This window comes from Lissotriton helveticus, chromosome 4_1, assembly GCF_964261635.1.
Source record: "Lissotriton helveticus chromosome 4_1, aLisHel1.1, whole genome shotgun sequence".
Lineage (NCBI taxonomy): Eukaryota > Metazoa > Chordata > Amphibia > Caudata > Salamandridae > Lissotriton > Lissotriton helveticus.
Window position 1 is genome coordinate 1,306,957,278 of NC_136063.1, and position 22,920 is coordinate 1,306,980,197.

Consider the following 22,920-nt stretch of genomic DNA (forward strand, 5'->3'; position numbering starts at 1 on the left):
TAATTTCCCCTCTGCATCGTCACTCGAAATACTCCCCATGCGGCCCAACCTCCCCACCTCGTGGAGTGTAGTCTATATATCACCCTTCTTGAATGTAGGGAGAGGCCATGACCAGGGCCGGACTGGGAACCAAAACTGGCCCTGACAAAGTGCTTGGCCGGCCCCCCTCCCCCTACCCCAGGGCCGGTTTTCGGCTGATTTTGTTACAGGGCCGATTTTGCAGCTATGCTGCAAAAACGGCCCTGTAACAAAAACGGCCCCCAGGGGCCCAAACCCTGCCCCCACCTGTGCGGCGCACCGTGGGATTGCACGGTGCCCGCTACAGCCAGTCTGGGCCTGGCCATGACTCAAAAGATGTGAACCCTCAATGGGTCATGCTGCCCTTCCCCAACTGTGATAATAAATATAATCTTTGACTCTGCTCAGGCCTGCGGATAGTTTATGCAATGCTCTTTTCCCCCCCAAGTGAGCTAGATATAAACACAGGGCTTTAAGTGGGCCGGGTCTCACCGGGTCTGAGCACTGGCAGCTTTTTAAAGGGGGCCTTGAAACAGGTATCTATAGGGCTCTGTTTTGTGCCCTGGCACAGGCGGTCCGTTTTTTCCCAGACTGTAGTGACGGCAGGCACGTCGATGTGCGCGAGCTCACACTGCCCACTTCTTACTAGTGGAGAAGTTACGGTATGACGTCATGCCAGGTGAGCCTTCTAAGGGAAGGGAAATCCTTAAAAGAGGGTCATTTTCTCTCTGGATTTCCCTCCTCTTTTTGAGACTCAGAAGCAGCAACATTGTTGTGGTGTCACCACGGCTTTAAGTGGACGCTTTTTCAATATTATATACAAGCCATAGTTGCTGCTTATTTATCTTTTGCAACTAACAACCATTGACAAAGCCAATAGTCCTGACTTCTTGTAGGTATGAAGTTACTTGTTGTATCATGTATCTGGATGCAATGACAGAAACCGCAAAATACAAGTTGGGAGGCACATTATGCTAAGCACATATTTTTATCGTTCGTGTTTTTAAGCCACGCCCTAATTACATTGGCCACGCCCATTTGAGAGACCCCCAGTTTTTTCATCCCACTTAAAGCCCTGTATAAACACAATAATTTCAGTGGAACCAGAGCATAATCTTATGCCAAAGACACATAATGAGACCAGTGAAGATCCTAGAACAGGGTCTCCAGCCTTTAGAATAATAAGAGCTACTTCTGTTCAATGAAAATCATCCTGAGCTACTGATATTGTGACAGTATCAGGAAAGTTTATTTTAGAAAGTAGGGGACCCCTATATATTAATGCACTAGTTATACATAGGGAAGAAACATGTTTTGAAAAGGTCTATAACTAGTGAAAAAAGCTCAAAGATAAATAAACACTACTATTATGTACGCCCACTAAAACTAATTTTGAATCACCAAAAGTGTAGGGGTATTCTGATTTATTTTATTTTTTCATAGATATATATGCTTTTTATACATATTTATTTGAAACAACAACAAAAGAGGGGTTGTATAAATAATTGATAGATGAATAATAATAAACTTGATGTGGGCGTACATAATAGTAGTGTTTATTTATCTTTGAGCTTTTTTCACTAGTTATAGACCTTTTCAAAACAAGTATCAGGAAAGTTTACATTAGTTGCCACCATTTGCAAGATTACCAGCACTGACCATCTCAGTGCATTAGGCACCGTTGCCAGTAGTAATGCATTAAACGCTTTGTTAATGTGTAATGCCTCTATATGGGTCATAGAAGCTATGCCCCTGGCACCAAGTTAATAATATTAGTAAAAGGTCTTCACAGCACAGCATGAGATATTACTCAAATCTCCGCTTTAAATATATTTTAGAAATTCAATCATTCTTCTTTCAACATCAGTTTGTGGGATTTGAAAATATACACATTTTCCTCTTGAATACACACTTTTCAGTTTTGATATACATACATTAATGCGGCCAAGGAAAAGCTTCTAATATAGTATGCTGGGCTGCACTTGGGAGAGCTACTTACAGGTTGCTGAAGAGCTACTACTGGCTCACAAGCTACTCGTTGGAGAAGCCTGTCCTAGAACATAATGATCCGGAATATTCAGCAGAAGACTTAGTTCTACTGTAAAGAAGACATGGGATTTGACCTTTGCATTGTATCAATAATGTATTAATCTGTGTTTATTACTATAATCCACATAACGTTATGTGTCATGGCACTGAATATAAATGTGACCCAATAATACACTTAATTTGGAACAAGCATTCGTATTACAGTAAAATGTCAATTTTGAATCCTATAGCTATAATAGACCTGGAACTTCTGGCTCGGATTCTTCATACCCTTCACTTTCAGTGCTTCACTGTATTGGCCTGTGGAATTCTATGATCATCCGGTTCTACTTAAACACCCATGTTTATAACTGCTATGCAGATGTGCATAGAGAAATGCCATTGTTGAGGTAGAGTTCACTCGCACCGTTCACTCGCGCCGCCCGCAATGCACTGCTGAGCTGATGCCGTCACATACTACATGATTCATGACATGGTCAGTGACATCACTGATAACATCTCAAACGACATCACTAATGACATCATCCAGTGACTGTGTGTTTCTGTAAAGTTTAAATATGTGTATATATATATATATATATATATATAATCTATATATATAATCTATATATAAATACCAAGGTGTATTGAAGAATTAGTGGCTGTTCCTCTTGTGAGTCTTGGCCCTGTAAGTGGTTATAAATAGCATAGCACACTCACACATTTGTATCTAAACTAATTATTGGCCCATATTTATTTTCATTTTCATGATATAAACATACACTTATGGCGTGCCAGTGGAACTATATGCAAGAGGTATGATATTAAACTTACATTCACACTTCTATTACAACAGCTCGAAGGCCAAATTCCAGGTTGTCATAGTGCTGCTCTATTAACTTGACAAAACACTGCTTAATGCCAAAGGAAACAAATAAGGGTGATACTCTGAAGCCCTTGTTATTCTGATTCTAGCTCAATGAATACATTTGCCACCCTGTGGTATGATCATGATTCTTTGCTTTAACTACTACGCATCTAAAAAACAGCATGGCATAAGCCATATGTATTAAGAAACAACAAGATAGGTAACCTCCAATATTGACTTATTTATGTAGATTGGAATTCTCTTAACCATGGGCTGTAAGGAATGGTTTCAAACATTGATAGTGGTTCCAGGGTCAAATGAATACCAGGCACAATAGGTCCTCCTTTTTCTAAGACTCAGTTGGATGTGGTTGGACTTTTTGATAGGTCTGTAGGTCACTCGAGAGACGGAGACATTCTGTTCTGTAATCTGCTCTATTCTGTATAATAATAGCGCCACCTTTATTGGCTGGTTTTATCATTTTCTTCTCTGCCTGTATAGAATGGTGTGCATACGAAATATAGAAGTGAGAATATCAAGGGGTACTAAATATTAAGGACAAAACATTGGAAAAAAATATTGACTTAAGTAAGTTTAGATTTTCTATAGCTAACTCCACATATGTGTACCTACGCAGTACATATATCTTCAAGGTCCTTAGATGTGGAGTTAAGAATAGTAACTCTATACTTCCCTATATGCACATACCTATGATATTTTGTCCTGCGATCTTCTTTCTTCGATATTCTTGTATGTTGATATTCTTCATGTCGATATTCAGTAGCACAATCTGCAGAACTAGATTCATGTTTTTCATCAATATAAAACAGGTGGCTGAATAGGTGACTAAATTGCCCCCAGCTCATGAGGTAAGGATCGCTAAGAGGTTGTCAAATGGTCCTAAACTTGGTTAATAACATTCCGGAGTTTCATCATGGAGTGTTTGCTGGGTTATGGGAAGATCGAGGTTGTGGCTCCAATCCAAACTATGCCAGCCTGATACGTCCTCATAGAAACTCAGGTGCTCTAAGTGGAAACAAGTAATATTTAGCTTATGTCACATGACAGAACCACAGGATGGGAACCCACTATGGGCTAGGGTTGGCTTTAAAATATCCCAGACTCCATCAACAGGTACCACTAGACCTAGCTGGATGGGAGTTAAAGTTTGTTAACATGCTGGGCAAGATAAAAACAAATGAATCTATATTGATCAATATGCTTTATTCAATCATAAATGCACAACAGCATAAAAACAAAACATACAGACCTGAGATAAAATATATTCACACGATAAATATCAGACATTTAAAACGTAAAATACTGCTTTTGACCCAAGGCAATTTTAAGAGACGCTAACAATGTCTAACAATGTGTTAGCGTCTCTAAGGTTGAGACGCTAACACAGATATCAAGGGAGCTAACTTGGCGTCTGTAAATATAATAATGCAGGGTTTCATCTAGACATCAAAGCACTGCAGAGTAGTGGAATTAATTAGTACAGACTGCCCTTAATATAACATAGTGAGGGGATCCATATCTGGGGTTAGGCAGTCTGTTATTAAACATGGCCTCAGGGTTACACCATATAGAACAGCAGAACCTTAAAAGGGCAAAATAATTAAATCTTCAACATAGCATAGCCCAGCTCCTCATGAAATGCATAAGTTGGGAACCTTATAGGAAGACCCAGTACACCTATGCACCCTCTGTTTTCTTCAGCTGTAGGCAACTAACAGCAGTAAATCCCGCACGCCACAACCATAGGTTAAATCGGTAAGCATTTTCTTTTATACACTTCAATAAGTGAAGCAATTGGCTTCTTCCTGAATTTGGATGTCAGATAAATAAAAAGTCAAGAGTTTGAAAACTTCATCCTCCTCTGGGCCAAGCAAGGCATCCAAGAGCACTGAGAATCAAAAGTAATTTCAAGGTAGTCAAAGTCGTCTTTATTTGTTCATATTGCAGTTGGGTTCTACCCATTTAGTGTGCCCAGATTCTTTTCCTTTTTGTTCACCCATTTTTTTTTACTGTGGGTGAGTCTCACTACTTATGTCTCCCCACAGTAATCACATGGTAAATGGACTGCACATGTTTACCATCTGTGTCCGCTTTTTAAGATAAATCTGCTTTGACGCACCTAGGGTAAAGTGTACTTGGTTGGTTACATGTGGTCATGTGTGCAGACTCGTGCTATACCTTGTTCAGTTGTGAGGCAGATAGATAGTCTTCAAAAGCCAGGAGTTGGAGCGAAGCTAATATTGGACATCGCTCATGTTTGCAATTCTCCAACTAATTTTGGTGCCCCCTAATACAAATTCCGTGGGTTTGACCACAGGTCTCTCAAAGGTGATGGTTAGTGGGTTATGGTGACAAAATATATTCTGGCAAACTGTCCCATCCATGATTTGATTCAAGAAATTCATGGAAGCAAATATATAATAAATTATAAGTGGCTGCAGAGAGACAAGAGGAGACAACCAACTTTTATGCGTTGCAAAGAACAGACTTGAGCAAATAATAGTACTGCCATGTACCTATGTGGTTACTAGCAAATGTAGGACCTGCAGAGGGGCAAGGATCAACATGTTGTTCCACTGGGGTGGCTATCAGGTTATCAAGTTTGGTGTTAAAATCACTTTCCAATGACTACATTTAAATCCGAACCTTGGTTAGCAAAATTAGTCAACTTCACCAATAAAACAAACAAGCATTTGCAATGCAATAGGTCTCGCATTTTCAAAACTTTGACCTATTGGTATTGTACAAGACAATGCCTTTTATTATTGCAGATTTTTTAAACACATAAATAAAAGGCATTGTCATTTACAATGCCAATAGTTAAAAAATCTCTCAAATGCTTGTTTAGATTAGCTGTCCATTTTAGTCATTTTAAACCAAGAAAGAACTCCAAACATGGAACAGTTCAGTACCTGGTAACATGCACACACACATTACCCTGCCCGTGCACGCCGATTGCTACCTCCAAGACGGGCCATGCATTATTTTAAATTATTTTGGTTCAAGCTGTGTTCTGATTGACCGGTCAGTCTCTGTCACGTCACTAGTACATCAGAGAAAACACAAGGGGAACCTCAGGTTTTGTAACGATGTAGATCACAAACACGGTCGCCCACAAATAGAAATCATGGGTGTTACAGACAGTTGGACAACTTATTGGGGCTTATTTAGAGCGAATGAAGGCCGGCCTTGTCTGAAATCCGCAGGTAACGCACAAATTCCTACCGCAGATGCTCAACACACTGAGATATCTTACTGTTGTAAAAAACAATGGGATGCATTTTAAAGTACGTTTATGTCTGTAATAAGACGACCGTTCTTTAATCAGTGTGCAAGCCTGTACGTCTGTCATTCCCAGATACGTAAAGCCAGCCGGACAGTTAGTATAGTCCAGGCTCCGACGAGCAACAACAACATTTTTAGGCCTCGCGTGTCGTACTGCGCACATGCACAGTCGAGCTCGCGAGATTTTATGTCTCAGAGTGAGTTTCAATAGCGAGGGTTAAGCCCCGCCCCTCTTCTCCATTGGCTGGCCTCCTAAACGGTGGTCAGCCATTGGAGAAGAGGTCGCCATGACGTGTATCTTTCTCTTTAAGCCCTGTCCTTTTCAGACTGGCTGACCTGACTTCCTGCTGGCGTAAAAGCTTTATCTTCTTTATGGGGCCAACAGATGGCCCCATAAAGAAGATAAGAAAGCTTTTACGCCAGCAGGAAGTTGGGCTCTTAAAGAGAAAGCAGCACGTCTTTTCAACAGGACTTGTTTTGGGGGGAGCGCATATGCCACCGTTCAATTTAATTCGGTATTGTGAGGATTAAGAAACATAGGCTCGTACTCAGCGCTAGCCTTTCGGGAGCTATTGTCACCCTGCTGTAACCATCTGGAAAATTATGGATTTATTTCGCCGGTATGTTGATGGGCTATTAGGGCTCCGGCGCGGGCCGGGGGATTTGCAGTGTGCAGTAATCCACACGATGTTTATTGACTTCAAAGGGCATCACCCGTGTGAACCGTGCCCTCTGTAAACAACAGATGCAGCCGCCTCTCGGGTACAGCCTACTGCCTGCCTACATACAATCAGATCACTTTCATATGATCACTCTGCAACAAGTGCTTCCACTGCTGCAACAGGGAGACTTCCTTGCTACACTAGATCTGAAAGACGCCTACTTTCACATCCCTATACATCCTGCTCACAGGAAATATCTAAGGTTTGTACTGGAAGGACAACACTATCAGTTCACAGTCCTTCCATTTGGGGTGACGACGGCACCAAGAGTTTTCACAAAGTGCCTAGCAGTAGTGGCAGCACATCTGCGAAGACAACAGATCCATGTCTTTCCTTATCTAGACGATTGACTCATAAAAGCCAAATCGGCCAGTCAGTGTGTTACACAAACACATCAGACGATCCAAACGTTGCACAACTTAGGGTTTACAATAAACTACACCAAGTCGCACCTAGAGCCTTCACACGTACATCAGTATCTAGGGGCTACAATAGACACGACTACAGCTCTAGTTTATCCCAGTCCAGCCAGGATACCGAGCATTCAAAACTTAGTTGCTGTGTTTCAACACCAACAGTCTCTCCCAGCCAGAGTGTTCATGAACCTCATAGGCATGATGGCATCTTGCATCTTCATAGTTCCACACGCAAGATTGCAAATGCGTCCGTTACAAGAGTGTCTAGCACGATAGTGGAACCAAGCTCACGGTCAACTAACAGACCTGGTGTTGGTGGACAGCCGCACACATCGCTCTCTGCAGTGGTGGAACACCAAAAACCTGACAAAGGGGCGGCCGTCCATAGAGCCAGTTCCACAAGTAGTGCTCACAACAGACGCATCCCTCACAGGATGGGGAGCCCATCTCCTACAACATACCACTCAGGGTCAATGAACCGCTTAACAGCGGCTACTCCATGTCAACCATCTCGAGCTGCTAGCAATATTCCTAGCACTTAAGTCCTTCCAACTTCACGTGCAAGGCTGTCTTCATCCGGACGGACAATATGACAGCCATGTACTATATTCAAAAACAGGGGGGGGATGCACTCTCTGCAACTGTCCCAGCTTGCACAAGACATTTGGAGATGGGCCATTCCTCAAAACATACATCTGCTAGCGGAACACCTTCCAGGAGTTCACAATCAGATAGCAGATCTGTTGAGTCGGCAGTCACAACAGATTCACAAATGGGAATTGCATCCACAAGTTCTTCAGCCATTCTTCCAACAGTGGGGCCATCCACACATAGACCTATTTGCCACCCACGAAAATGCAAAATGCCCAGCCTTCGCCGCCAGGTTTCCACTCCCACTGTCCGAAGGCAATGCGATGTGGATGAACTGGTCAGGCAGATTTGCGTACGCTTTTCCGCCTCTCCCAATAATTCCATTAGTGGTGCGCAAGCTCAGACAACAGTCTCTCAAACTAATCCTTGTAGCTCCCACGTGGGCACGCCAACCGTGGTTCACCACGTTGCTGGAACTCTCTCTAGTTCCACACCAAAAGTAGCGGCTCACTCCATCTCTATTAACACAGAACCATGCCGAAATCGGGCACCCAGACCCGCACCAACTGAATCTGGCGATCTGGCTCCTGAAGTCTTAGGGTTTGGTTATTTAAACCTACCACCACACTGTATGGACATTATTAAAGAAGCCAAAAAACCCACTACCAGAGCGTGTTACGCTGCTAAATGGAAAAGATTCGCAATTTATTGCACAAATACTCAAATTGACCCCCAGGATGCTTCTATCCAGAATATCATTTGTTACCTTCTACATTTACAAAGGTCTAATTTGGCATATTCTTCCATACGCCTGCACCTTGCAGCAATTGCAGCTTATTTACAAAACAGACAACATCTGTCTCTCTTCAGAGTTCCCGCAATTAAAGCGTTCATGGAAGGTCTGAAAATGATAATCCCACCCAGGTTGCCTCCTTCTTCTGTGTGGAACCTAAATGTTGTCCTTACCAGACTTATGGGACCCCCTTTCGAGCCCCTACATAGATGCGAGCTGCAATTCCTAACATGGAAAACTGCTTTCCTTGTTGCTATCACCTCTCTCAGAAGAGTAAGTGAAATTCAAGCTTTCACTATACAAGAACCATTTTTTCAAATACATCCTAACAAAGTGGTTCTTAGGTCTAATCCAAAATTTATCCCAAAAGTTGTCACTCCTTTTCACCTCAATCAGTCTGTCGAGCTTCCTGTGTTTTTCCAAAACCCAGACTCTGTAGCAGAGAGGGCTTTACACACCCTAGATGTTAAAAGAGCTCTACTCTACTATATCGACAGAACTAAATCATTTTGAAAAACTAAACAACTGTTTGTCGCTTTCTCTCCTCCGCACAAAGGCAACCCCATCTCTAAAGGCGGGATTGCACGGTGGATTGTAAAGTGCATACAAATTTGCTATATAAAGGCTAAGCGTACACTAACAGTTCCTCCTAGAGCGCACTCCACTCGCAAAATAGGAGCCTCTATGGCTTTCTTAGGAAATATACCACTAGAGGACATATGCAAGGCAGCAACATGGTCTACACCTCACACCTTCACTTAACACTACTGTGTTGATGTGCAAGCCAAGCAGCAAGCTGCAGTAGGCCAAGCTGTCCTTAAAACTCTCTTTCAAACGACTGCAACGGATACAGGTGACCAGCGCTAGAGGGGGTACTGCTGCACAATCGATGCACCGTGTACTATCTGCAGTTCATATGCCTTGAACGGAAAATGCTACTTACGAGTATGCATCAGTTCTTGGCATGTAGAGCTGCAGAGTAGTACACGCCCTCCCGCCTCCCCGGGACTTGTATCCGTTCCAGTTTTTGTCTTACTTAAATGCATACGCATGGACATCCTTCTTTCTTTACTTCTACTGACTCCATCATTTCCCATCATGGCGAAAAACAATCTGAGGATGGAGCCGATGCCCATGCGCAGTATTGTCCAAGGGAGGAGTCGCCTATCGGGACTAACAAAGACTTCTTTCAAGAAGACAACAACCTGCATTTATCCGAGCCCAACACCAGGTGGCGATCTAATGCACAGTGTACTACTCTGCAGCTCTACATGCCAAGAACAGATGCATACTGGTAAGTAGCATTTTCCTTTTGTTGTAGAGTTGTTTATGTTCACATATCTGGGCGTGCAAAGTTGTATTGTAGAGACTGGACCCTTGGTAATTTCCAAATTGTTTTCTTTAACTTTGTGAAGTTTGCAAACTTTCTATTCATTTTGAGAAAACTGGGCAGCCTGTTCTGGTGTCACAGTGCAACGTTTCACTAATGCTTCACCCCCCCAACCGATACCCCATGCCTGTGCCAAAAGGCCTAAGGCAGGGCAACTGCAATTATGCAGGGGAGGGCCAAACTAAGTATGCGGCATGGTTGGGTAAATTATGCAGCAAGAAAAGGCAAATTTATGCTGCTCATTTTGTGATAGTATTACCTCATTATTTTTTCATTTTTACACTTAACACTGTCTGGCCATTGGTTGCACCTCATTAGTGCCAGTGTAACACCCAAATATAGCAATAAGCAACAGAAAGTCAACCTTTGCAATGGCCTTCCACTGCATAGCAACACATCACTGTTTTTAATAACTCTTGGACTGTTTGATCTAGAAACAATGTTTTTGGTAAAATCTGCAGATTATGCAGCAGGCTATGATTATGTGTGTCAAATCTATAATTGTGAGAAACTTTGCAACTGCACAATCGCATAATTACATTGGCACTGGCGTGAGGTAAAGACTTGCTGCTATCACGAGCGAAGTTCACTTGCTTAACCACCTCCCCAACTCCCGCCACCCTGCTAGTATTGTCCCAGTACTTGGGGCTGATCTGCCTATTCATAAAGCTGGTTGCAGCATCCTAGTACAAGTAGGGTTAAAAAAACAACATAATCTGAGCAGGCATTGGTCATAATAACGTTCCTGCTACAGGATAACATCTGAGCAGGCATTGGTCATAATAACTCTCCTGCTATAGGATAACATCTGAGCAGGCATTGCTCATAACTTTTCTGTTTGAGGATAACATCTGAGCAGGCATTGGTCATAATAACTTTCTTGCTATAGGATAATATCTGAGCAGGCATTGGTCACAATAACTTTCCTGCTATAGGATGACCTGCCCATGGATGTCATGGAGAGGGAATGGGAGGTTAGGGGTCAGGTGTCATGGGAGCCTTGCCCTCAGGCTTTTTTAGGTCTCGCGTGGCAGTCGAGCTCGCAAGATTTTATGTTTTAGAGTGAGTTTCAATAGCGAGGGTTAAGCCCCGCCCCTCTTCTCCATTGGCTGGCCTCCTAAACGGTGGCCAGCCATTGGAGAAGAGGTTGCCATGACATATCTCTTTCTCTTTAAGCCCCGTCCTTTTCAGACTGGCTATCTTGACTTCTTGCTGGCGTAAAAGCTTTCTTATCTTCTTTATGGGGCCATCTGTTGGCCCCATAAAGAAGATAAGAAAGCTTTTACGCCAGCAGGAGGTCGGGTTCTTAAAGAGAAAGCAGCACGTCGTGGCTGCCCGACCTCGTTACATATGTATCTTTATTACAGTTGAGGGCAGGCTCTTGTTTTATATTTCTACTCTGCATATGGAAGAAATCGTGGCTCTAGAACTCCGGTATTGATTTCTCCACTCCTCGTGATCTATTGCTCTCATTTACACTCTATTTGAGCCGGCCCGGCGCTACCGAGCCTCTCCCTACCGCCCCCTCCCCAGGAGCGCCGTCTGGGGATCCACCCCAGAGCCCCGGTGCGCGCGTTGACGGGTTGTTGCCTCGAGGTCTATGAGCGGATATCACTACCTGGCGGGATCCCCGCAAGCCTGGCCTCCCCGATGGTGTTGGCCAGGGTCATCGCCAGCCACCCGGTGTGGTTTGCCTCGGCTCCGGTTCAAATGTTTGCATACTCTATTTCATCTTATTTTTATTTATTTTATTGAATTTGCATTGCGCACAGCTACCCGCAATGGGTTTCCCGGCGCCAAGGACAGACTGAAGAAGGAGATCAAGCAGGTGCAGAAAGATCACAAAAAGGAGGAAATCAAAACAGAAAAGTCTTCAACTTTTTACGAAAAGCCAGAAGATTAGTTTCAGTTTTTAACGCCAGCGGGAGAGCATTCCACATCTTTGGTCCAAGATATGCGAATGAACGGCCTCCCATTTTTGCCAGTCGGGTTCTTGGAGTAAAAAAATTGCCATTATTAGATGACCTTAAAGAACGGCCGGGTAGATAAGGCTGGGCAAGGTTATGCAGGTAGGTAGGGGCAGAACCCTGACGGATCTTAAACAGAAAACACAGTGTTTTGAAAGTCACGCGATCTGAAATTCTCAGCCAGTGCAGATCACGCAAGGCTTGCATTGCGGACGTTCTCCGTGGAACATTACGCAAGAGGCGAGCAGCTGAATTCTGTACCACTTGGAGTTTATTAATTGTTGCTTTATCCGCTCCCAGATAAAGCACATTGCCATAGTCAATGCGAGACATCACAAGGGCCTGGACGACAGTTCTTCGGGTGGACTCAGGCAGCATCCATAAGATCTTCTGCAGCCATCGTAAGGTGTTAAAACAGACTGCAGCAACCTTGGTCACCTGCTGCCTCATCGAAAGTGTCGTCGATCAGGAATCCGAGGTTACGAACAACAGGCACAGGGGTAGGCAGAGGACCCATGTCACATGGCCAGTGTCTAGAGCCCCACAGATCTTTATGCTTGCCTAATATAATAACCTCCGTCTTCTCTCCGTTGAGCTTCAGCAGATGATCTTGCATCCAAGCTGCAACGCGAGATAGGCCAACTTTAAGGGCAGAGACTTCCTGAACCCTGCTGCTAGAGAGAGAAAACACAATCTGTGTGTCGTCTGCATATGAATATATAGACAGACCGGCGTCCTCTACGATGGAGGCAAGAGGTCTGATGTAAATATTAAACAACAATGGGCTTAATATAGACCCTTGAGGGACGCCGTAAGCTGAAGAATGAATCGCCGATTCAGCCTTGTTTGAGAAAACCTGAAAGGTGCGCTCATTAAGAAATGAGGCCACCCAGGCAAGCGCAGATCCATCAACACCAAGGGAGCGGAGGGACTCCAAAAGAGTGGAATGAGACACGGTATCGAATGCAGCGCTTCAATCAAGAAGAATAAGCGCAAAGGTCTCACCGCTATCGATACCGTGTCGGAGTCGCTCAGTCACCCCAAGGAGTGCGGATTCGGTGGAGTAATTAGCGCGAAAGCCTGATTGGGATGGATGGAGATATCCCACGTTTTCAACAAACTCATTGAGCTGGGTGTTAACATGGCGTTCCAGTATTTTGGAGCAGGCTGGCAGCAGGGATATAGGCCTAAAGTTGGCAAGGTTTGTAATGTCCGCACCAGATTTTTTGAGCAAAGGGACAACCATGGCATGTTTCCAATCCTGTGCCACCCGAGATTCGATAAGAGAGATGTTTAGTAGCCTCATTAAGAATCTCCGTGGTTCAAGGTCTAGTTGTTTTAGTATCTTCAAAGGAACTTTGTCCCGAGGGGAACCTGACCTGATACTTTTTAGACAAGACAGGAAGGAGGAGTCATCAAATGGTAACCAGTTATGGATGAATACAGTGGGAGAGAAAAAAACACTGCAAGAGGAGCCAGGTTGAGGGGAATCAATTGGCAGTGAAAGGGAGGCCAAAGATTGATAGATACCCTCAACCTTGGATATAAAGAAGTCCGCAATGGCATTACATTGTGTGCCATTCAAAGCCGGCAAGGAGGGGATGGTATCTGCTCCTGTGAGTTTCTTTACAGTGGCGAAAAGAGTCCGAGGACAATTTTGCGCTTGGATAATGGTAGAAGCAATGTATGTGGCCTTGGCACGTTTGCAATTTGCATGGTAGACTTTCAGCTCGTCTTTGTAAGTCACCTTGCAAGGAGCGGAATATGAAATCCTCCACTTCCTCTCCAGGGCTTTGCATTTAGCACGTTGGATTTTCAACTCGTCAGAGAACCAAGGCGCAGGGGGGGCGCAAGGATCTATATTTGCTACTAGAGCGAGGGGTAAGAGCAGTCACTGCGTCTGTCAGCCAACACGAAATGGGAATGTTCAGGTCCTGCTCAGTCTTGATAGAAGCCGGAATTGACTCAGTCAAACGCTGATTAAAAGCAACCATGTCGAGCCTGTCCCATCGGTAGGACGATTTAGTTTCCTCCACATGAACACTGGCCGAAAAAAGACCAGGTGGTAGCATAAAGTGTATCGCATAGTGATCAGACCAATGTAGCGGACGCGCTGATTGAGTACAATCGAACGAAAGAGTAGAAATGATAGGGTCCAAGAGGTGGCCTGCGAGATGGGTAGCCCCTGAATTACAAAGTTTGAGATTAAAGACCTCAAGATCAGATAAAAAAGATTTATTCAGGGGGTTATTAACATCTTCTAGGTGGATATTTAAATCACCAAGAATAGTGAAATTGTTCAATTTCAATAGTGTTGCTGAAAGGCAATCAACAAGTGAGGGAATCCACGAAGCTGCATTCCCGGGCGGCCGATAAATTAGCAGACCGGAAAGCGTCAGTTGGGAGTTAATCATTAGTTTAAATAATGCTGCCTCACTACCTGGAAGATGTAAATGTTCCAGTTTGCATTGATAAATAGATTTAAAGATGATTGCGATTCCTCCACCACCTTTACCGAAGGGTCTGTCCTGATGCAGCGCAACATAGTTGGGAGGGATGGCTGCAGCAATATCCGGACCCGAGCTAGCATGTAGCCAGGTCTCGGTCAGGAACACTGCATCAGGAGATTCATCACTTATGAAACCATAGATGTTTAATTTATTCTTGGGAAGCGATCTACAGTTTAAGCTCCAAAAATGGAGAGGAGAAAAAGATGAGGTACGGCCCTTGGTAGGCTTCCTTTTCCCCCGGTAATGCTTTGTTTAATTGCGTCTTAGAAAGCTGCATTTTGCCGGTGGAAAAACCACAACCAGCACATGTAAAGTAATGAGAGGGCAAAATGCAGAAGGTGCAAGTAGTGAGGGTGGGGGATCGCAATGAATGTAGTGCCATGGAGGTATAATGTACGCGGTCATCCCGAGTTAGCATACCTGAGGACATGTTGGCAGAGGGCAGCCTGTCCTGCAGCCCGTCCTCAGCGCGGACGGGCGCAGACGGGCTGAACTCAGGCATAACTCCGGCGGAAGTCCAGCAATCCCGCTGCGCGATGACGCTGCGCGTCAGCATGGCTCGCTTAGATGTACGTCCAGCCTCCGAGACTAGACCGCGCAGAACGCCTGGCGTCGTCAGCCCCACCTAAGATGGCCACTAATCCGAGACGTGGGCAGGGACCCGCAAAGCGCGGTGCTTGGTATCCAATTATTTGCAGTGAGCGTGGCAGAGTGCAGTAAGTTGTAGGCCAATTTTAACGTTTTAAAAACAGGGTAAAAGTATTAAATCAAAATGCAATTAGGCAGACAAAACGGGAATTTTAAAAAGCTGCAGAAATGCAGCACAATCCAAACGAGGTCTTCTTAGTGTAGCGCCAGCTTATTAGTGCGCCCGCCGAAGGTTTGCCTCGCTTAAATGCGCGTCCAGCCTCCGAGACTAGACCGCGCAGAACGCCTGGCGTCGTCAGCCCCACCTAAGATGGCCACTAATCCGAGACGTGGGCAGGGACCCGCAAAGCGCGGTGCTTGGTATCCAAATTATATGCAGTGAGCGGGGCAGAGTGCAGTAAGTTGTAGGCCGATTTTAACGTTTTAAAAACAGGGTAAAAGTATTAAATCAAAATGCAATGAGGCAGACAAGACGGGAATTTTAAAAAGCTGCAAAAAATGCAGCACAATCCAAACAAGGTCTTCTCAGTGTAGCGCCAGCTTGTTAGTGCGCCCGCCGAAGGTTTGCCTCGCTTAAATGCGCGTCCAGCCTCCGAGACTAGACCGCGCAGAACGCCTGTGGTAGGATCCTCTTCCTCACAAATTCATCGTCTGACTCAGCATTTCTAACTGGAATCCAGCAGCAGCAGCACAATGACTACCATAAGCAGTAAAACACTTTACAAGCTGCATGTTTATTTCTGTGAGGTAATAAGTGCTATATAAATGGCGCTTTCGGAGCTGCAGTGGGGATAAAGTACTAAAGAATTTCAGCAGAGCAGAAACACTGCCCAAAAAGCGAGGTTAAGGCTAAAATGACACAGGGCCTGGGACTGGAGGAAAAAAGCGGCCTTTCTCATTTTGATGAGAAAGACACATTCACTTGTGATCTCTCCACTCCACACCGGCCCTGCAGCGAAGCATGACAAAAACAATCATCAATCTTGTCTTCATGGGGCCATGTGTTTCTAATTAGAAACACATGGCCCCCATGAAGATAAGAAAGTGCTTTGCGACAGCAGCAAAGCAGGCGACCCAGTCCGGATCGGAGGCAAAAGGGCGTCAACAAAAACCCCTCATTTCCAATGGCAGGCCACCGTTTAGCATAAACGGTGACGCAAGCCAATAGAAATGAGGGTCGGATCTTGAAGCCCTCTTCTCAAAGTCCTCGTTAACAATAAATCTCGCCAAGGGAGCAGCGCATGCGCTGCAACACCAAGCGAGACCTAAAAAGGAGACCATTTGGGATTGTCCGTAAAAGAGAAGTTATTAGTTGAGATGAAAGCTTAGATAAATCCGCTATTGGTCACAATGGGCAATATCATACAGTCTTAGGGAGTCTTATACCAAGTTGAAAAACCTGCTCGGGCATGCCCAAACACAGAGGGAGAGGCAGGAACAGAGAAGCTAATAAAACTATCACAGGATAACTCACTGGTTGCCATGTCCTCTGCAAAAGAACAGTGTCAAAGGTACTGATCAATTCGATTGAGTACTCCAGACATAATTCGGCTGCCAGACCAGCAATATTCCAACTTAACAATTTAACCACACTTCAAGTACAAGGTAGTGAAATCCAAAAGTTGGGAATGGTACTTGAGGCTGGCACTGCTGGACTTTTGTTTGTCAAACAGACATCAGACTCACCTTGAGGTAAGGGGTTATCGATGGCAATAATTCTGGTGGGCATGTTAGATATAACTGCCCCCCATCACTGATCAGGTAAGGCAGAAAAACAATTGGCAGTAGACTGGGGTGGGGGGGGGACACGTTGTTAAAAAGCTCTGATGATAGAGGGCAAGTGGGGACCATGTGCTCCAAACTTTAATCCCTATACAAATAGCACCTTTATTTATTTTTATTTATTTATTTATTTAAAACTTATAATGCGCAACAGCTACCCGCAGTGGGTTTCCCGGCACAAGGGATAGACTGGAGCAGAAAATGGACATCACAGCAGCATTATTGACAGCTAGAGCGGCAGAGAATCTATTGAAAAAGTAAAGTTTTCAATTTTTTGCGGAAGCAAAACATGTTAGTCTCGGATTTCAGAGCAGTAGGTAACACATTCCAGGATTTAGGGCCTAGATGGGAGAAAGATCTTCCCCCCCATCTTCACAAGTTTGAATCTTGGAATGACAAAGTCACAGTTAGCCGAAGATCTTAATGTGCGGCTAGGCCTGTAAGATTGAACAAGACTCTGAAGATGCAGTGGTGCTGAGCCCTGCTTGATTTTGAAAAGGTAGCATAGGGCTTTAAATTTAATGCAGCTTGGGATCTTGAGCCAATGTAAGTCGCGAAGAGCCTGAGTGGCCGAAGATCTCCTTGGGATGTTACATAAAAGTCTGGCCGATGAATTCTGTACTACCTGCAGTTTATTTATGGTCGCAACATCGGCACAAGGTAAAGGACGTTACAATAGTCCAGGCGAGATGTTACTAACGCCTGGACAACGGTTCTACTGGTGGCATGTGGCAACATCCAGAGAATTTTCTGGAGCCATCTCAAGGTGGTAAAACAGATGGCAGCCACCTTGGTAGCCTGTTGCCTCATAGAGAGCTTGTCATCTATGAGGAATCCAAGGTTGCGAACCACGGAGACCGGTTGAGGAAGGGGACCCATGGCACAAGGCCAGTGTTGCGGGCCCCAGAGATCTTTATGTTTCCCCAGGATGACAATCTCGGTCTTGTCACCGTTTAGCTTGAGGAGATGCCTCTGCATCCACTCAGCCACTCGTGACAATCCGATTTTCAGACTGGACACATTGTTGCCTTCAGTGCTGGAGAGGGAAAAGACAATTTGCGTGTCATCGGCGTATGAAAAAATAGTCAGCCCAGCGTCCTCAGTGATGGAAGCTAGGGGTTTGATGTAAATATTAAATAATAAAGGGCTGAGAATAGACCCCTGAGGGACGCCATACGCCGAAGGACAAATATCAGATGCGGCTTTCGTAGAGAAGACCTGGAACGTGCGCTCACTTAAAAAGGAGGCAATCCAGGCCAATGCAGGACCATCTGCTCCCAGGGACCGCAGAGAGTTCAATAAGATGGGATGAGACACGGTATCGAACGCCGCACTCAGATCCAGAAGGATGAGGGCAAAAGTTTCCCCGCGATCGATACCGTGCCGTAACCTCTCCGTTACCCCGAGTAGCGCAATCTTATTGATTCTACAATCACCCTCAAATTCCTATTTCATAGGTCCCACCCAACCTACTCTGTACAAACAAAAGGTCTTGAAACTGTTGTGCTTGTATTTGGTATGTAACCAGTGTGTGACCTTATTTAATAATTGTTCCATAATTTCAGTCACCTGGGGGGTAAGTTTAGGGACATTAGCCAGAATAACAACATAAGTGCATGGGGTAAATAACATACAAAGTTGACATCATTAGTCCCAGGCAAACAAAATTGTTAGGGTTTTGATAATCCTTATGTATAGTTCCCCATGCTTTTCGTATATTAAATGTCAACCAATAATTATAAGGGGTGAGGTCTAGCAGGGAGTGGGCAGTTTCCTCCAACCGTTTCAGCAGTAGGGCAGCCTGGGATACGTAGTCCCCTCCACAAAACAGCCTCCAAACGAGTCTAGACAGATGAAAGGTGAGAGTTCCCAGAGCAGGTAGTTGAACAGCACAAATATGGGTTAGATGCAGTCCTGCCAAGTGCCACGCATCTCGCGGTACAATAATGCATTTTCGTTCATTTATACGCATTACAGCATGACTGAGATTGTTTTAACTTTTCCTACAACATTGTTGTTTTGTTCAAAAATCGCCTTTTTCATCATATTTATAACTGAAGTCTTTGTAACTGGATGATCTAATTTTTATCTATTTATATTGGGTCTTTTAACAAAATTGTATGTCGCTGGTATTTTTGACCTGTTCTTTTATGGATATTTCATATCCGAATAAAGATTGATTGATTGATTGATTGTTTGACAGAGATTGTCAGGCAAAAGAACCGTGTCCTGTAGTGCCATAAAACCATGTCGTTTCAGTTTCTCGCTTTGCTGGGACAGATGCATATAAGTTGAACTCAGAGTATTGTTTTTCAAATAAGATGGCGCTAGTGTACAACAGGGGGGGGGGGGGGGTATAGGATTCTCAATATATTATGACGTGGAATATTCTTTTATCTCAGAAACTTATATCCAAGCCAAAAGAACTTCAGTGATTGGAAGACCGAAACATAAAACCACACATCCACCTAATTAATGTAAGAAAGCACCCCCTGCTCAAACCATAGTAGAAAGCAGATGTGGATGTCCAGCCACAAAACAATGCTTCTAAATAATATGCAAAAAATGGGGTCAGTCTAAACTGCAGTTAAAGAAGGAACTATGAAGGAGGAGGCAGGATGAGATTTCCAAGCGACTAGATCTGTCTATTTTAGAACTGTAGACGAGAACTCGAATCCTGGCTTCGGCTCGACATTCTGTGATTCTGAGCAAACCATCTAACTTTCTCGTGCTAAATAAAGACTTAGCTGATTCTCCTGTAAAGCGCCCCTGGGTAAATTCACGCACTAAGGACCATCCTATGCGAGAAAAGGGCATCATTTCTAAAAATACTTTCTTGACATGGATGCAACTGTCATATTTCACTCACAATAAAGTTTCCCTCATAAGCCTTGAAATGTTCCACATAAACGGACTACACACATGGGAATGCCACACATAAGCAAACTGAAACCTTGGCAGCTATGTAAATGGAGGAGGAAATCCGAAATAAATTGTCACAGGTGAAGTAGGAGGGGTCACAAAGGAGGGCAAAAGCAGAAGTGAGATGCAACAGATGGAGTGGATAGCAGAGACAAGGAGTAACAGATTTAGGATATAGGCCACAGACAGAGGCGGGGGAAGGATATAAAGCAAAAAAAAACAAGGGACTGAGATGCATCAGTGGGCGCAGAAATTAGGGTTACGAGGAAAGGGGGTTCGCAGAGTGTCCTAGAAAGTAGAAAAGAGGCCCATTTACTACTAGTTTGATGCAATAAAAACCATTTGTAATGTGGTAGCAATAGCAAGGGGGTCGCAGAGGTAGGGATGGCGTAACAAGGCAGAATTAAGACGGAGGTGCCACCGACTCGACTCAACACAGTTGAAACCATTTGTAATTTACCAGCTGGGATTTCCAGGAGCACTACTTCCACAAATTGCAAAAAGACTGCAGTTTATGAAAAGAGTGGGAAGGACAGGGGCATATATAAACTGAATAAAGCGTGTCGAACAGTTAAACACATTTTCATTTGAAGTAACAGGTCACGTTATGTTTTTGTATAGTGGCTGAAAATACGCAATCTAATATTTTGTTTCCTATCTGCTTCCTTTACAGAGATGTGGTACTGGGTGTTCCTGTGGGCGCTGTTCTCGTCTCTTTTTGTCCATGGAGCAGCAGGCGTGTTGATGTTTGTGATGCTACAGCGGCATAAACACGGCAGATTAATATCTGTCATTTTGGTCAGTGTTGGATTTCTGGCATCAGTGACTGGCGCAATGATCACAAGTACGTTTTTTGTTATATATTTTAACTGGGTATGTATATGATAATTGTACACCACAACCTAGCCACAAATCGGCTGTGAGCTGTACATGGTGAAAGACCGTTATGAAGTTGGCTAGTAATAGGAGAGGAAACTGGGTTGTGGACGATTAATGCATTGGGATGTAGTGCTCTTTAATTAGGTGACGTCTTCACCTCTTTCGTGGAAGAGGTGTGGCGCCGCGGCCAGGGCGACTGACGCTGGAATCTGGGGACCACGGTTCGATCCCCGGCTCCGGCGGCAGGCTAGCCCAGCACCATGTGACTCTGGGCAATAGCTCGCTTAATCTTCCCGACGGCCCCCCAGCGCCTAGAGACCCTTACGGGTGATTGTGCGCTTTACAAATGTGGACTTTACTTTACTTTTACTTTACTTTCCTAAATTGGAGCGGTGTTGTGTGTGTGTGTGTGTGTGTGTGTGTGTGTGTGTGTGTGTGTGTGTGGGGGGGGGGGGGGGGGGGTCTTAATGGATACGTGGATGTTGGTCCGGATCCTGGGTGTATAGATGTTGTCTTGTTTTTAGTTTTTTTCAACTTCTTAGTCTGTATTTCGACTGTGTCCTGGCTGCAGATGCGCCAAGAACCATCAGAGAATGTAGTTCTTATTAAGTTACATTTTTCGGACATTTTGTCATATTTTTAAAAATGTCATTAATGTCAGCCGCGGCCCGTTCAGGTCAGAGCGGTGGGGCAGGGGGGGGGGGAGGGGGGGATTTCGACAGACGACGAGGGAAAGTTATTTTTTTATTTAATTTTCCCTCGTGGTTGTCTGTCAAATCCACCCAACCCGGCCCCACCGCTCTTATCTGCACGGGCTACTGCTGTTTGACGTTAAAAAGCATTCTAAAAGCTGTTGTTTTTATATACTTAAAGCTGTTCTGTCCCTATGAGAAGGGTCTTCGAGCTTCCGGGTTCAACTGAAGTACGCACCTACGGAACCAGACATGTCATTACAAGGTTAGAGAGATGGTCACAAAAATACCACCAGCCAGTACTGGGACAGATGCGGCTCTGGCTTTTGCTGCTTCTACTTCTGAAGTCTCGCCTTGACTTTCGAAAGCATTGCTATGGTAGCATCCTGCACTACAACAACTGGCGATAAGGTAGTCTTAGACTCTACCACTTTTGTGACAGCTCAGATTTCTGGATCACTGCAACCCCGGTGCAAACAGCACAGCTAAACAAGTCCCCGTCTTTTCCCTTTAACAGACATATCAAATGAAGAATCAGCTGCAGGTTTACATAGGGCCCACCAGCAAATGTTCTTCTGTGTATCTCCAGCACCACATTTCACTGTCCGCTTGCTTTCCAGAGTGAAATATATGAACGACTTCTTCAACAACTTTATAAAGGCAAAGGAAATTGAAAGATGATGCCACACATATATAAATGTTGCTTCACAAAGTTGGATAGAGGGCATAAAATCTTCCTGTCGCAACCAAGCATAGGAACACATGTTGATTTAGCAAATGCTGTGACTGCTCCATGTCTTTTTTGCTCCTCCGATAAACACTGAGAAAGAATAATTACTAATATGGTGGACCTGCAAGGATCCATTGAACCTTTAATGATCATCTGTAGAAAATTGTTACAGTTGTGCAGTGTCAATGCCAAAGAGAAAGGATTGACCGAGATAATTCTATCCTGATTAGTCCTCAAAATGAATTAGCTCAGCCTGAGAGAAGAGTAAATGTCTTTGAAGAACAAGTGGAAACAGGCTAGATCCATATAATCATCAAGAGTCAACAAACTATAATTGGAAGAAGTCTTTCTAGTGGTAACGGTGGAGGAAGAATCCATTTACAAAGAGAAACATAAGATCATGATACATAATACTACACAAGAATGACAGACACATGTCCACCGGTGGAAATTATGGTGGCAACATAACATGCTAAAAATACTGCCTTGTCCAAAGTGAAGGTTTTTGGCAAGCATTAAACAAAATATCTTGTAAAGGTGTGATGATTCAGTGACGAATACTTGCTGTCAGGAAGATCAGCGTTTCAGGAGATCCTTTGGAGTACCTCACGAGTAAGTTAGCGGATGAAGTATAAGTAATCTCCCTGATGATTTGTGA

The 22,920-nt window shown here is 44.2% G+C and overlaps 1 protein-coding gene across 1 annotated transcript in view; it reads left to right on the plus strand.

Moving 5' to 3' along the window:
• Window positions 1–22,920, plus strand: part of TMEM170B (transmembrane protein 170B) — a 121,895-nt gene that overhangs the window by 64,209 nt on the left and 34,766 nt on the right. The window contains exon 2 of the mRNA XM_078687876.1: window positions 20,635–20,805. Within this exon, the coding sequence (XP_078544002.1) occupies window positions 20,635–20,805 (171 nt within the window). The remainder of the gene's footprint in view (window positions 1–20,634; window positions 20,806–22,920) is intronic.